The 17,121-nt window shown below is 45.5% G+C and overlaps 1 protein-coding gene across 3 annotated transcripts in view; it reads left to right on the forward strand.

The window, feature by feature from the left end:
- Positions 1 to 17,121, forward strand: part of ADGB (androglobin) — a 242,408-nt gene that overhangs the window by 149,809 nt on the left and 75,478 nt on the right. For all 3 annotated transcript variants that reach the window (XR_012902706.2, XM_075924379.2, XM_075924378.2), the window contains exons 26-27: positions 13,058 to 13,245; positions 15,628 to 15,812. Coding sequence is in view for 2 of the 3 variants with exons in the window: in XM_075924379.2 (XP_075780494.2) it covers positions 13,058 to 13,245; positions 15,628 to 15,812 (373 nt within the window). In the remaining variant the exon portion in view is untranslated. The remainder of the gene's footprint in view (positions 1 to 13,057; positions 13,246 to 15,627; positions 15,813 to 17,121) is intronic.

The raw sequence follows: 17,121 nt of genomic DNA on the forward strand, positions 1-17,121 counted from the left end.
TATTTCAAAATAGTTAATTTAAAATAAGATATTTCGAAATAACGTGTCTACACACAAAATGCATTTCGAAATAGCGTTTTGCTATTTGGAAATAGTGCATCCACACTGATTGGATGCTGAATCACATTTAAGGCCAGCTGAAACCAATTCCAGCAGGGCATCAGGTCAGTAATTACTTTGTATGGCTGCTGTCTGAGTCTATCTGAGGCTTGTGCTTAAAGGGTCCCCCCTGGACAACCGGTTCTGAGCTTTCTCTGCTTGCTTGCCTACCTCGCTGAGGGACAGCAAAGCATTTTTGTCTCTGCATGCTTTGGTTGCCCTGACTCAGGACATCACAGCACTCGGCACCATGGAGCCAAAGCTGCCCCTGGGCACTCTGGTGCTCATTTTGGATGTCTTGCTGCAAGCCTGGAAGCAATTGCTGGAGTCTGCATCGCAGCATCTGCTGCAGCCCAACACCCAGGCCCTCTTCCGGACCTTACTAGGGGACGTGGAGGAGCAGCAGCAGCACCTGGACGCCAGCGTGCCCCGCCACATCTGTCATCTAGACACCAGCAGCGACTGGTGGGAACCACATCATCCTGGAGTGCTGGGGAGACCAACAATGGACCCAGAACTTCAGGATGAAGAAAGACACCTTCCTCGAGCTCTGTGGGAGGTTCCCCCTGCTCTGCAGCGATGGGACATGCACATGAGCCTGCCATTCTCCTCCAGAAGCATGTGGCCATCGCTCTATGGAAGCTCTCCAGGGAAGCTCTCCAATGTGGCAGACCAGTTTGGCGTGAGGAGATCCACCATCGGAGCATTGCTCATGCAGGTATGGCAGTCTGGCCACTGTGCCTGGGCAGGGGAGGAGGAGAGCAAGGAGGGGATGGGCTGCCCCAGGTAAAAAGGGGGGAAGTGGTGCAAGTCCCCTCCCCGGGAGGGTTTGTTCTGTCCCAGCCACATTACGGACTGCCCGTGGTGGCCAGGATTGCAGGGAGGGTTGCTCCTGGGGAGAGGGTGTGGGGAAGGAGCACTGTCAGCCACCCTGGCACCCCAGTGACTCTCGGTTTTGTGTGTCCCTCTGCAGATGGTCAAGGCCATGAATAGAGTGCTGCTCCACAGAGTCATCCGCCTCACTGATGTGGACGCGGTCATCGAGAGCTATGGCGCCCTCGGCTTCCCCAACTGCGGGAAATTGATGGGACACACATCCCCATCCGTGCCCCAGACCACCAGGCCTCCCTGTACATAAACTGGAAGGGATACTTCCCGGTTATCCTGCAGGCTGTCTCTGACCACCGGGGCCACTTCCTGGATATTAATGTGGGTTGGTCCGGCAAAGCACACGATGCGCAGGTGTACCGCAATTCCTCTGTATGCCAGAGGCTGCACACCGGGCCTTTCTTCCCCGACAGTCACATCAGGGTCACGGACGTAGACATGCCTTTGTGCTTGGTGGGGGATGCGGCCTACCCACTACAGCCCTGGCTCATGAAGCTCTACACGGGACACCTCAACCCCTCCCGACAGGCCTTTAATGCCAGGCTCAGCAGGGCCCGCATCGTGGTAGAGGGTGCCTTTGGCCAGCTGAAGGCCCGATTTAGATGCTTTCTCACCTGCCTGGACCTCTCTGAGAGGAATATTCTGCACTTGGTGGTAGCGTGCTATGTGCTGCACAATTTGTGTGAAAGGAAGGAGGAGGCTTTCCTGCCAGCCTGGATGGCAGAGGCCGACCACTTAGCTGGCCTGTACGCGCAGTGGAAGGAGGAGCAAAAGATGGGGTGGCAGCAGGGGCTGGAGCGGCAGGAGGCACCAATCTCTGCTCCAGGGTCTGCAGGTGGACGCAGATGGCACGGTCCTGGGCAAGCAGGTCCCGCCAGCTCTCCTGCTGCACCTTCAGGTCTTCATGCACGCAGTGCTCCAGGATGCGGACCTCCCTTCACAGGAGCCCCAGGTGCTGATGCTGGTAGTCCTCCTGGTTCTGGGTCAGCCTGCTGAGTGCCCAGGAGTGGGAGGATGTCCTGGGAGGGGTGGTGCGCCCTGCACTCACAGCTGCTGCGGCTATGGAGAAACAAGAGAAGTGGTCAGTTATCCCTGGGGACAGAATGCGTGAAGCCAGCCCCCCTCTGCAAGGCGAAGACGGCAGGTCTCCGCGCCGTCAGAGCCTATGTGCTTGCACACAGGCCATGTTTGGCATTTCCTGCTATCCCCAGGAGTGTGAGCTGGCCTGGGACTGCACCCATGCCCCTGTGCTGTATATAGTGTGGGGATAAGGAGGGAAGGGAGATGTGCCCTGCCTCTGCATAGAGGGGGCTTGTGAAGGGATGGCATCATGCAGTGTCCCTCCCCGGGGTCAGGAGCATGTCATGTGCCTTCATACATACATGCATGTGGATAACAGGCCAGGGCCCTTGTGTGGCAGCCAGCCGGGGCCATGTGCCCAGGGTGGCACAGCACATGCACAGATTGCTGCATGCTCTGTGGTCAGCAAGGCCCACATGCGCGGTCCCTGGTCTCCCTCTCCCTCCCCCCCCACCTTGAATAAGGGGACAGTGATGGCACTTACATGTCGAGGCCTCCCCGGCTTTGGATGACACCAGGGACATGGCTGCTGTGACGCCTCGGGGGTCCTGGGTGAGTGCCATACTCCCTCCGTGCTCCTGTGACTCCTGGCCATCGTCATCGTCCTCCTCCTCCTCTGTGTCCTGCTCAGGGCCCTCTGCTCCAGGGTCGATGACCACCTGGGGGGCATGGACCATCTGGACCCCCCAGGACATGGTCCAGGGAATCATAATATGGGCAGAGGTCTGGGTCAGCCCCTGGTTGGGAGCTGCCCCCTGTGACCCTGGCATAGGCCTGCCGCAGCTCTTTGATTTTCATGTGCACCTGCTCCTGGGTGCGCATGTGGTCTTTGGTGGCCAGGCTGTCAGCCATCCACCTGTAGACTGCTGCGTTCCTGCGTCTAGTGCAGAGATCATGGACATTGGAGGCCTCTCTCCAAACCTCAATCAAATCCATGATCTCCGCACTGGACCAGGAGGGCGCCCGCCTTTGCGGCCCCTCGCAGGCTCCTGAGATTTGCCAGCCTGCTCCTGCGGAGCGGTGGAGGGCTGGATGCCAGTGGATTGCTGGCTCATGCTGGGCCAGGGGCAGTGACTGCTGACTTTGTGCTGGCAGGCTTGCAGCTGGCATAGGCACTGTGGCCAGCATCTACCCCTTTAAGGGCTCCGGGGCTGGGGGGAGAGCAGAAGAGTTTTCCTGGTTTGGCCTAGAGTTGCCACCAGGGCATCCTGGGAAGGGCTGAAGGCCCCCTATTCCGAAATAAGGATCTATACAGCGCTTATGTCTAGTTAGCTATTTTGAATTTGGTATTATTCCTTATGGAATGAGGTTTACCAAATTCAAAATAAGCACTCCGCTATTTCAATTTAATTTTAAAATAGCAGTTAGGCTGTGTAGACGCTGGTAAAGTTATTTTGAAATAACCGCTGTTATTTCAAAATAACTTTGCTGTGTAGACATACCCTCTGTTACTGTAAAGTGATTTTGCTTGGTCTGATGGTGAACTTAACCTTTAAGTTAGATGTTTATCTCTGCATAGGAGATTTTCTTATTCCTGTTTTTTCTTATGTCTCTCCATATACAATAACCATGTCAGTCTCAGCTATAAGCTACCTCTTTTTCCAGTTTTAGATTCACCTTTAAAGGCTTTTTTGTGATTAAAGAACTAGAATTAAAAGTTTATTAATAAACTTTATCCAGCAATCAGCCCATGTTCATATTCATAATAACACATCAGTTATTAGAGGAATTTAATAACAGGAACATGTTAGGAGACAAAATTTCAAGACTTTGAAATAAGGCTATAAGGGGCATAGTAAATAACATCCTCAAACCATTATTATATAATATTGATTACAAAGTATATACAATTAAAATTTTGTATAACCAACAGCCTTTAGCAAATTAATTTATTGTGTGTTACTGTGTTTTAAAAGAACGCGTTTATAAAAATGAAGCAAAGATTTGCAAGTGGTGCAAGTATGGGACAGTGAAAGCAACAGAGTGAAGCAGCATTTAAGAGTTTAAAGCCAATAACATCATTTCCTGTAGAAAAGATGCTTAAGCCACTAGCTGGTGACCATACTGACAGAGACAATTCCATATGTGATGATGAAAACTTTGTACCCACAAATGACATTTCAATGCCACTTCCTCAAAATGAGGAGGTCATTAACCAAGACACAGAAATGTCAACAGTAGCGATAAACTGATAACTGGAAAAAACTCCTTGAATGCATTTTGAATGTCATTATTTTTCTTTCTGAATGGGGATTGGCTTTGTTTAGTTCCAGTCAATGAATCGGTGACCATACAAACAAAAACTTTCTTGGTATACTTGAGCTTCTTAGCAAGTATGAACCACTATTATCAGGCCATATTAAGCATGTTCGTGAATCACAAGAGAGTGGAAAACGCATGCAAGTCCATTATATGTCTACTAGAATACAAAATGAGTTTATTGAGTTGTGTGAGACATTTATGCAAACAACAATTCTGGGGGAATGGCAGTGCACAGAGTCACTTCCCATGAGGCTTTTGGAGTGGTGGGTGGTAGGTGCCTGGGAGCAGTGGCGAGTGTGGAGCCACTTGTGCCTCCGGGAACAGGACAGTGGGTAAATATCCCACCCCAACAGCATGCTTCCTGACCTGCAATATCTTTAATCTGACATACCCTATTTCCAGGGATTCCCAGATTAAAGAGGTTCAAGTGTAATTGTGTGTACAAACTGTTTATTGTGCAGACAAATGGGTAAAAAGATGACAAGCTTACACTACCATTTTTTTTCAAAATTAGTTCATTCAGCAGTTAACTTGTCTTCTGCTCCCTCATTCTACCCTTTACTCTGTTATTTCCACTTACTGTGTGAGATGGTTTTGAAAAGGAATGTTATTTGTGTAGCACCTAGCACAATGGGGCTCAATCCTTTTCTGAGCCTCTAGGCACAGCTGCAATACAATTATTAATATTTTTGTTGCTGGTTTAGCTTTCAGGAACAGTACATCTACTGTTGTTTGAAAATCTAACCTTTAATCTGAGTCACTGTTTATTAATGTTTTGGTTTTGAGAAATATAAACATTGAGGTGTGTCTCCATCTTCAATATCAAAATAACAATAGCTTGTAATCAAGCATTTGTAGAAATGCATGTTGTAAGATGAATTGTACAATAATGAAATGCTTAAATATATATTTAAATTGATCAATTGATTTTTGAGAGGGAGCCAGTGGCAGGTGTTCTTTTTAAAGTACTGGATAAAATCACACAAAAATAAATTCAAATGTTTGTAGAAATTAATGTTTTACAGTTCTTTGAGTAGTGTCGCTATATACCTTTGGAGATTTGCCATTCCATGCACATGGTTCCATACCATTGCTATATAGCAGGCTAACCATCCTCAGTACTCTATACCACCATGGCTTGAGATGGAGCCTTAGCTAGCTTTCTGGATTGAGCTTTTTACCTCAACTGTGCTCTTTTTGCTTTTTGTGGTTAGCGTATATAGTAGTTAGTTATAATAGTTATATTAATTTCTTTTTTTACCAAAATATTTTTTAAATTAAGTAAATTTTATATAATGAGAAAGAAAGAAAACTCTGCCAAGCTTAGAGAATCTAACATATTGGACTATGAGACACCATCAGTACCGACAGAAGATTGCAATAGCAAGAAGAGTTTTACTGTGGTACTGAAAAAGACCACTGAACTTCCATCAGGTTCACCCACCCTCCATATAGCATTCAAAACTCATGATACCGTCCACTTTACTCCAAGCCATGGACACAGTACCAACAGCATTCTTGGTTCTGCAAGATTTCTGTTTTTCCCAAGACCTCACAGCATCAGAGACTCCTGATTCACCATTATATTGTCTCTGTTCAATATCAAGAATCTCTAGGTCTCCACATGCCCACTTACTACCAGTGGTAGTACCTCACATTTCTTCTATACTGAGAACATCTGCATTTTGAAGACATATGTCTGGGACCAATGGTTGTAACTCAAGTTCTTTCTGTTACCCTGTCATTACTGAGTGGCTCAGAAGAGGATTATGATGAAGGCCTTGCCTCTGCCTCCCAAACATTAGTGCAAGGCTCTCACTCTGTTCCAGTGAAGGTTTCTTTTTCTTGAGCTCCATGAGCTCACTCATCACTGACATCCCTATGAGCATCCAGCTGGGGAGGGCATCCATGGTTTCTGTTACCCATGCCCTATGCTCCACTCTTGGGATCTCTGGCCTGCTTATCACCATCAGTTCTCCAAGGCTTCAAACTATGCCCTACACACAAAGACAGACAACCCTTCTTACCCTCCTTTTCAGGAGACAAGAGGCTCAAAAGAGGTTTTTGAGGAACTGGAAACCATGGCTGATAAGATTTTTTTTTTAAGTGTAGTTCTTCAAGATGTGTGTCCCTATTGGTTCTTCATTATTTGGACTCCTTTTCCCCTCTGCTTTGGACTTCTCTGTCATGGGGCTTTGTAGAGAAGGAATTGAGGATGGTTAGCCTGCTCAGTACTATATAGCAACAGTACAGAGCACAAAGTGGAGTTAACATCTATGCACAGGCCAACTGGACACAGCTATAAGAAATTTACAGTCGAAGGCTCGCGTACCCAAAAGGGAGCATCTACAGGAGCACTACTCAAAGAAAAACTGTAGTTACTGCTCAGGGTGAGTAATGATTTCTTATTTCAGTTTTAGTAACAGCTAATTATTCTTCACATGCTGGTACTGTGTATTTCACTAAACTTTTACATTGTTTTAATACTATAACAGCCTGTTTAACGTTGTTTTGAGGCTGTCCTTTAAATCTAACTGATTTTTTCTATTAGTATTAATGTATTTAATATAAGAAATTTTGTGTTTTACCAAGTCTGATAATCTGTTATCTTGTTTTTAATAGCATATGTGACAAAACACTAAGGTTGGGATCTTGGTATTACTCCAGAATTGTGTTATGAGACTATATTTTATTCACTCAAACTTTATTTTCATATACAGGCAGTCCCTGACTTACGCAGATCCGACTTATGTCGGATCCGCACTTACGAACGGGTCTTTTCTTGCCCCAGAGCTCACGGGCGGCGGGTCACCACCCATGTCCTCCGGGACGAGAAAAGCTTCTCCCGGTCTCCCTGGTCTGCTGGGGGGGTCCAGCAAAGCCACTGGACCCCCCCCCCAGCAGACCAGGGACACCTGAGCAAAGCCGCCCAGGCGGCGGGAGTCCCGCTGCCTGGGCGGCTTTGCTCGTTTGCCCCGGACCAAAGCTGCCCAGGCAGCGGGACTCCCACTGCCTGGGCGGCTTTGCTCTGGTGTCCCTGGTCTGCTGGGGGGGTCCAGCGGCTTTGCTGGACCCCCCCCAGCAGACCAGGGGGACAGGAGCAAAGCCGCGGAGCACGCCCGCAGCAGGACAGCCCGGGCGCGCTTGGGCTGTCCCGCTGCAGGCGTGCTCCGCGGCTTTGCTCTCCGTCTCCCTGGTCTGCAGGGAGACAGGGAGCAAAGCCTTGGAGCACGCCCGCAGCAGGACAGCCCAGGTGCGCTTGGGCTGTCCCGCTGGGGCGTGCTCCGCGGCTTTGCTCCTGTCCCCCTGGTCTGCTGGGGGGGGGGGTGTAGCTAGTGCCCCCCCCCAGCAGACCAGGCAGCACCCCAGCTGCTCTGCCCCAGGCATCCTGATTCAGCCGCTGCTGGTCAGTTTCAGCAGCGGCTGAATCAGGACGCCTGGGGCAGAGCAGCTGGGGTGCTGCTGGGTTGCTCCAGTAGCGCCGAGGAGCCGCGCTACTGGAGCAACCCAGCAGCACCCCAGCTGCTCTGCCCCAGGCGTCCCCAAGTCAGCCGCTGCTGAAACTGACCAGCGGCTGACTACAGGAAGCCCGAGGCAGAGTTGCTCTGCCCCAGTCTTCCTGGAATCAGCCGCTGATCAGTTTCAGCAGCAGCTGACTTGGGGACGCCTGGGTTTCTTAAGTTGAATCTGTATGTAAGTCAGAACTGGCATCCAGATTCAGCCGCGGTTGAAACTGATCAGTTTGAGCAGCGGCTGACGCCAGTTCCGACTTACAGATTCAACTTAAGAACAAACCTACAGTCCCTATCTTGTACATAACCCGGGGACTGCCTGTAATCAGACATTCAATAAGAATACAATTTTAAATTGAAGAGCTGGCTATATTTTAATTGCCTTCATAATCATATATAGATCAGTAAAATTCCAGTGGACCAGCAAACAATATAAAAGCCACAGTTGTAATGATGTGACATCATGCCATTATTTTAACATAAATATTGTATGCAAATTTATTAGTAAGTTAGCCAACTTTGAATATGAACAGAACACTACAACTTCTTTCTAATAGTATATTGTAAACAAACCCAATGTAACACTGCAAGTGAGAAATAATATCTAAATTCCTAATTGTCAGTATTAATGCAAAACAGATTATTTTCTTGATATAACCCTACCATTTAAGTTTATGCTTCAAAAACTATGAATCAGCAATTCCCAACTAAGGTTATAAACTGTATCAGCAGATATTATTCTGCTTCAAAGTCAGTTCTGGAAAAAAATCAAGTTAATTTCAAAATGATTGACACAGAGGATAAAATCTGCTGAGTAGCAATAGTGTCTGTCTGTCTTCTGCAGGCTTTATAGTGTAGAGAGACACTTTACATATATCCTTGGCTGTATTTAGAAGCAAATAATTTTAATCTAAATTGTTTTCCTGTATAATCGTATCTTCCACTACCAAAAAGATAGCACATTATTTCTTTATTTTTTATTGTTCATAAGATTTTTATGAGTGGATGAGATAATGAGATAGAGTAAGGAACAAAATACTGCTGATTCTTCTTCAAGTGATGTCCCCGTGAGTGCTCCTTTGTAGGTGCTGGGGTTGCCCCAGCGCTGCAAATCGGAGACTTTTCCCTAGCAGTATTCGACCAAACTGCACGTGTGCAGCAGCGTCTCGCGGCATTTGCGCTCTTTTGTATGTTCGCGCAGTCTGGCTCCCACCAGTTCCTCTCATCCACGTCAGGCTGCAGACAGAGTGAACTGGTCTCCTCAACTTTTCTTCTCTTCTCCATTCGTGGGAGTGTTTTGTCTTAATTATAGTTTCTATTTGTGTTATAGTTCTTTCCCTCATATTCCCTAGTTCTCGTTTAAAAAAAAATCCCTTTCTCCACAGTTGAATATCCATAGATTATAGTTACAGATAAAGATACAGATATAGATATAGTTGAATCCCTGTTTCTACTTCCAAGTTAAAAAAAAAAAACTAAAAAATTAGAATGCCTGCATCACCCAGATTAAAAAAATGCGACACATGCCATGATGCCATGCCCGCTTCTGACGGCCATTCGGCCACTCAGCGAGGCCCATGTCCCACAGAAATGTCCATGCTGCACAAAGCTTTCTGCAAAGGCACACTGGGACAGAGAGATGAGGCTGCAGATGATTCTTTTTGACAAGGCTCTCCATCCAGCGGGGTTGGAGCCTTCAGTCTCCTCAGACTAGCCACCAAAGTGCAGAGCCTCATCCCCTACAGCCACTCCACCCAAAAGACCTAGGGCGTTGCCAACTAGGTCTCTACCTGCTACTTCACAGAGTAGAATGAGTATCAGGAACAAACCAGGCACCTCAGGCACCGCCATGCAGTGTTCTAGGACCCTTGCGGCACCTAAGACAAAGAGGTCAGCGACTACAGCACCGAGATCTACATCGGCACTGACAGTGACCAAACCCTCGGCATCGACAGATCCAACAGTGCCGCAATGGTCACCGGCACCGGTAGCACCAACACCATCTACAGCAGGCACCTCGGCAACAAGTTCAGCTCTACCAGTGCTGACAGCACCAGCTGCACACACGGACGGTGCCGAAACAAGGAAGTCCACATCAAAGACACCCCGGCACTGAAGTCCTACTCCTCATTCACCATCACCCGCTTTCTCGCTGGCACTGTTGCCTTCTCTATTGGCACTGACATTGCCAAGATCTCACAGTGAGGACCAATGTAGATCGCCTCACTCTCCACACCAGAGGCTGCCCTCCCCATTTCTAGTGGCGCAAAGAGATCATGCCCATTATTCACACCGCTTTTTCTCTGTATCTCCAGCAGTTTCCTCCAGGATCTCTGATGCCTGTTCCTATTCACCACACTCACCATGGACTGCACACTGGGATCATTTCAGGCACATTCCCTTTGACAGACGATCGCCACTTGACAGACTCTACTAGCATGATGATTACTGTTGCCATTACTCACCTCATAGGTATTCATATCATTACAGACCTCGTTCTCACAGAAGATCCTACTGTGACTGCACATCATCGAAGCATTCACCAACCCCAACCCCTCCTACTCCAACGGAGCAACCCGCATCGCCACAACCCCAACCCTCAGAACCAGATGAGAGACAGCCTTCTGTCACAGAGGAGCATCCTACAGAAGTATCCCCCACTGATCAATCCTCCTCTTCTCTGGATGAGGCCATCATTCCTGGGGACATCTCTCCTCCTGATGACCTCAGACAATTCCAATAACTTTTTAAAATGGTAGCAGTCAGCCAGGAGATACAGCTGGATGAGATAAAAGAGAAGCAGCACCGTCTCCTCAAGAATCTCCAGCCTCAGCATAGATCTAAGATAGCCATACCCCTGGATGAGGCCATACTTGAGGTGGCAGAAGAAATTTGGCAAACCCCTGCATCTGCACCGCCTACCAGGAAAAAAAGCCGATACAAAATATTTTGTGCCACCTAAGGGAATGGAATTTCTTTTCACCCATCTCCAGCCTAATTCGTTGGTGGTAGACGCAGCCGGAGAGAGATCTAAAACACCACAATACAAAAATCCCTCTATTGATAGGGAGACAAAGAGGCTTGATTTATTGGGCAGGAGAGTATATACATCCGCAACATTGATGCTCAGGATAGCTAATTACACCATGCATTTATCCAATCATATATTTGACAATTTCACCAAGCTTACGCCACTACTGGACCATCTCCCAGACTCAAAAAACCCCATACTAAAAGCAGGAGGGCTACACTTTGGCGAGAACAGCACTCCAAATAGCAATGGACGTGATGGACACAGCAGCTTAATCAACGGCTACGGCAGTAGTCGTGAGACGAGCTTCCTACCTCCAATCAGCGGATTTTGTCATATCTCCCCTCAGTCTCCTCTTTTCTAAACGGAAAAGTCCCAGTCTCTTTGGCCTCTCCTCATATGGGACCCACTCCAAACCCCTAATCGTTTTAGTTGCCCCTTTTCTGAACCTTTTCTAATATCAAAACATCTTTTTTGAGGTGAGGAGATCACATCTGTACGCAGTATTCAAGATGTGGGCGTACCATAGTTTTATATGGTGGCAGTAAGATATTCTTCATCTTATTTTCTCTCCCTTTTTAAATAATTCCTAACATCCTATTTGCTTTTTAACTGCCGCTGCACACTGCATGGATATTTTCAGAGAACTATCCACGATAACTCCAAAATCTTTTTCCTGATTAGAAAAGAGCGTAAAACATTACGCGATTCAGCAGTGATGGCGCTCAGACACCTCAGTGGCATCTGCAGTACTCACAACAGCAAACAAATAGGGACCCTAAGTCCCGTCTTCCTAATAGATCTGGGTACTGCTACTTAGTCACCTACAGTGGAGCACCCACGGGGACATCACTCAAAGAAGAATGTGAAGATACTCACCTTGGTGCAGTAACTGTCATTCTTCGAGTTATGTATCCCCATGGGTGCTCCACTACCCGCCCTCCTCCCCGCTTTGGAGTCTTTCTTTCTCGTTATGTCTTCCAGTTTCTGAGACAGGTTCGAGGAACTGGCGGGAGCCGGACCGCGCGACTGTACAAAAGAGTGCAAATGCCGCTAGATGCCGCTGCACATGCGCAGTCCAGCCAAATACTGCTAGGGAAAAGTCTCCAATCTGCAGTGCTGGGGCAAGCCAAGCACCTACAGTGGAGCACCCAAGGGGACACACATCTTGAAGAACGACAGTTACTGCACCAAAGTGAGTAACTTCGCTATCTTCAACTGAAGTCCAAAGATTCTATTTTAATCATTTGTGTGTGTTATAAAACTTCTGGGGAATGGTGTTGAAAATGCAGCTCAATGATGTTTCCTTGCCTCTGCCTTATAAGGTAGGGAAAAAAACTCAAAAGCATCACTGAAGTTTGTTTGATGTGTCTTTCTCATAACTCAGAACAAAAAAATCAGTTTTTAAATAGCCTTTAGTTCTTCCTCTTGTCACAGTATATCTACTCCTATTTATATTAGAGGTTGGAGGGGAGGGAGAGAACAAAAGCATACCTTAGACTAGACAAAGAAAATAGACTGTATTTTAAATCATTGCTATTGAATTAATATGTTTGGCACTCTGATACTGCATCAGGGCAGGGAGCAGAGAGAGAGAGTGTGTTGAGGGATGAGGATGGGCTCAGATCTGGGGTGGGAGGGAACCCATCCAGTACAGGCATTTTCTCTTCCCCAAGCACTCACTCCAGCCACCAGGGGCATTTTTTTCTCACCCCCCACACACATCTACAAAGCCCTTCCCTGAATCCTGCACCCCTCACCTACACCACCAGCCCAGTGCCTGAAGGACCTGGGAAATGCCAGGTAAGTCTACTTTTATTAACATAGATAGATAAATAAGAAGCATCTGGCACGTCATCAAATCTAAGGATAATGCACAAGAGAAAAAATCAAAATAAACTTCAGTTGTATTAATAATGGGGATAATTATAATAATTATGGACATGCTGCAATAATGTTTAATTTTTATCACTATTTTCCAATTGCATTTTCATTAAAATTTTACCCAGTCTAAATGATGTTACCAAGGGATTCTCTGTGGGTTCCTTAAGCTTCACTAGGATCATAAAAGAGTCATAGCCACGTTGGCAATGGTATGGACAATATTTTCCTTCTGTGGGTTCACAGTATTTATTTTTAGTGATGTTCATTCCTAATGAAAAATTACATGTTTTCTGTTTTGCAGAAAGGATACACGTTCATGGCTGAAGCACAAACTGGTGACTTACCTGTGGCAGCTGGGAAATGGAGACTGCGTCTCATTGGTTCCCAGAATCCACTCCCTGTTCTTTCTCGTGATGCTGTAAACAATTTGTATTCCACTAAAGAAATTAAAGACTATTATGTACCCAATGAAAAGCACATTGTGTTCAGGTAAATTTTGCAAAGAGAACAATTTAAATGTCACTTTTTATAGGAACATGTAGTGTTCCTTCTTTTTGGAGGAAACATTCTTTCAAGCAAAAAATTCAAATACAGTAAAACTCTGATGGTCCGGCATCTGTTGGTCCGGCACTCCTGGTGGTCCGGCACCATCAGGAACCCGGAAGTGCTCTGGGCAGCCGGACCATTGGAGCTGCTCTGCCCCCAGCTTCCCTGATTCAGCCGCTGCTAAAACTGACCAGCAGCTGAATCGGGGAAGCCGGGGGCAGAGCAGCTGGAGTGCTGCCAGGTAGGCCCCTCGGGGCTGCGGGACCCAACCCAGCAGCACCCCAGCTGTCCCCGATTCAGCTGCTGCTGAAACTGACCAGCAGCTGACTCCAGGAAGCCCGGGGCAGAGCAGCTCTGCCTCGGGCTTCCTGGAGTCAGCTGCTCATCAGTATCAGCAGCAGTTGACTTGGGGACACCTGGGGCAGAGCAGCTGGGGGACTGCCGGGTTGGTCCAGTAGCACCGAGGAGTGGCGCTGCGGGACCAACCCGGCAGCACCCCAGCTGCTCTGCCCCAGGCATCCCCAAGAGCATCTGGGGTGCTGCCAGGTTGGTCTCGCCACACCAAAGGTCGGCGCTACCGGACCAACCCGGCAGCACTCCAGCTGCTCTGCTGCAGGATTCTCCGATTCAGCCGCTGCTGAAACTGACCAGCAGTGGCTGAATCAGGGACGCCTGGGGCAGAGCCGGACTATCGGAAGGGGGGGCTATGAGGGGTCTGGGGTGGCATCCCCCCCAGCCCAGATGCCTTATAGTCCCCCCTTCCGATAGTCTGGCAAATCTGATAATCTGGCACCTCCTGGGTCCTAAAGGTGCCGGATTATCGGATGTTTACTTGAATTTTACAGAAAATCATGTTTATTTGGTATGAAAGTCAAACCTAAACATTTTTCCAGAGTAGCGTTTAATTTTCTAAGAATATAGTTAATCTAGATGTAGGGCATGATATCCTGGTAAAGAAACATTATGTTTAACTCATTACTTTGAATTCACTTCAGTACTATGGATCTCAGAAAATTATTTAAACTTCATAATACCCCTGTGAAATAGTTTCCCCAATTGCAACATTTATATTACAGTGCTAACCTAATGCGCAGAATTGGTTGGCTCTACTCAGTGAGAAAGATGGAAATAAAAACAGGAGTTCCTACACCTTGCTCTAACTTCTATAACTTTCCCATCCTATAATATTGTTAGAGAAATTTCATTTGAATGCAAATTACATGCATTTGATTAGTGCATACATATTTTATCTCAACATGAGCAATTATTTTGGTTTGTAATTTTTTTTTCAATGGATCAAAATGATTTTGGGCCAGATCCAGAGCCGCCATAAATAACCATGGTTCATTGAAATCAAATGAGCTATTCCAGTTTACCCCAGTTGATTAACTGTTGGTTCAGATCTGTGCACAGACCCCTATTCAGACGTGTAAATACAGCAGTATTTAACAAATAGTTAAAAAAATCTACTAGTATTGTATAACCTGCTGATTTGGTGATGTAAACATGTTTCGGTTTTTAAATGTGGCAATCTTTTTATTAAAACAGATTGGGATTATTCACAAACACACTCTTAGACTTTTCAGGAAAAGGATTTAACTTTTATACGTGTGTCTTGATAAAGCAGTATTATAATTTTTTATGCCAAAGTCTGAAACCTGGGATTACACATGGCATAAAGAACCATTGATAATGAGTAAAGATGGCAGAATCAGTTACAAGATAAAGATAATTAAATTCCCGAAAAACCTGAAATGGAAATACAATGAATACTCTAAATTCTTGTTAATAGTGTTATCCCATAAGCAGTTGTTTTCCCCTTTTTTCTTGTCTATGCTCCTTCCAAAAATAAATAAATACACACACAAATAAATAAATAAATAAAAGATGTTTACATGTCTAGGTGTCTGAGTGTTCTTTGACTATGTTAGTGCATATCGATAGTTTTTGGCCTTGTTTAAATGTTCATTATCCTATTTATTTACTTTGTTTTGCTTTGTAAACCTAAGAATTTTGAGCCTTAGAGGGAAAAGAAGAGTTTCACACTGAAAGCTGTGTTACAGCTTTAGCTAATTAATGTTGTCTTGAACAACAACAACAAAATCTTGTTATAATTGGATCTGATGACATCAAGACTTAGTGTCTTGTACTCCAATTTAGGAAACAATTTAAGCATGTGCTAAACCCATCCAATTTATTTTAAAATGTGGTTTTGTGCTTTTTTTTAATAAAAATGCTTTCCTTAATTGAGTTTTAAATGTTCTAACAATGAACAATCTGATTTACCAATAGTTGCTTATAAAGTTGGAATTTTTCTCTTCCTAGGTATGAAGTAAAAGTCACAGCATCACATATTGCTACAGTGCAGGTACAAACCTCTAAATCAGATGTGTTCATTAAACTACAAGTATTGGATAATGAGGAGGAAATTGTGAACACTATTGGAAAGGGACATGCTATCATTCCTGCATTTAATTTCTTATGTGCTGAAAGGCCTTTAAGTTCTCAGTGTAAGTATTCTATTTTGCATTTCAAGAGGAATATGCATTCTAATGATGGCTTTAAGGGCTGACCTTAAAAACAAAGAGAGAAACTATGATTTTTCCCAGTTTTTCCTTGTATTCTGTCATTTCCTTCATTTCTTTGTGAATTTCACCTCCTTTTACATTTTGTTTTGACATGGGGGTCAGGAATGCAAGATCATGGTTGGTTGCCTCTGGGAGAGTTGGAATCAAACATGATTCTGGGATGCATTAACAGGAGTGTTGTGAGCAAGACACAAGAAGTCATTCTTCCACTCTGCTCTGTGCTGATAGGGCTTCAATTGGAGTATTGTGTCTAGTTCTGGGCACCACATTTCAAGAAAGATGTGGAGAAATTAGAGAAGGTCCAGAGAAGAGCAACAAAAATGATTAATCATCTAGAAAACATGGCCTGAAAGAATTGGCCTTGTTTAGTTTAGAAAGAGAAGACTGAGAGGGAACATGATAGCAGTTTTCAAGTATCTAAAAGGGTGTTATAAGGAGGAGAGAGAAAAATTGTTCTGCTTGACCTTTGATGATAGAACAAGAAGCAGTGGTCTTAAATTGCAGCAAGGGAGGTTTCAGTTGGACATTAGGAAAAACTTCCTAAATGTCAGCATGGTTAAACACTGAAATAAACTGCCTAGCAAGGTTGTAGAATCTCCACCATTGGAAATATTTAAGAGCAAGCTAGTCAGACATTAATCAGGGATGATCTAGACCAGCGGTTCTCAAACTTTTTGGGCTCCAAAGCCCTTTATATGCGTAAAAATTTATTTGGAGCCCCAGCGGTCCACTGATTGTATGCGTTGTAGTTATACGGAGCCCCAGTGGTCCACTGATTGTATGTGTTGTACCTATCGTTGTTTCCAGATTGTCAACCTCGCGGAGCCCCTGGAGATATCTCGCGGAGTCCTGGGGCTCCGTGGAGCACAGTTTAAGAAACACTGATCTAGACAGTGCTTGGGGACTGGACTCTATGACCTGTCAAGGTCCCTTCCAGTTCTAGTATTATATGATTCTGTGACTCTAAGTGAGGTTGGTTGTATAGTGTCCTGTCATTACTATTTGCCTGTAACTTTTGCCTTAGTTTTCTGATTCTTTTTCCATCAATAATTTGGATTTGAGCCATAATTCATGCAAATCCTTAGTTCTAAGTTTTTTATGTGGATACATTTCTTTTGTCAGTGGGATCTGATTTTTCACATTTGTTCTTACTGTTTGATCTTCAGAGATTAAAACATAGGCATTTTTTGTCTGCTAATCTAGAAAAGATCTCTTGATAAACATTTTGTAT

Source organism: Pelodiscus sinensis, chromosome 3, assembly GCF_052426305.1.
Source record: "Pelodiscus sinensis isolate ZL-2025 chromosome 3, ASM5242630v1, whole genome shotgun sequence".
In the NCBI taxonomy this organism is placed as follows: Eukaryota; Metazoa; Chordata; order Testudines; family Trionychidae; genus Pelodiscus; species Pelodiscus sinensis.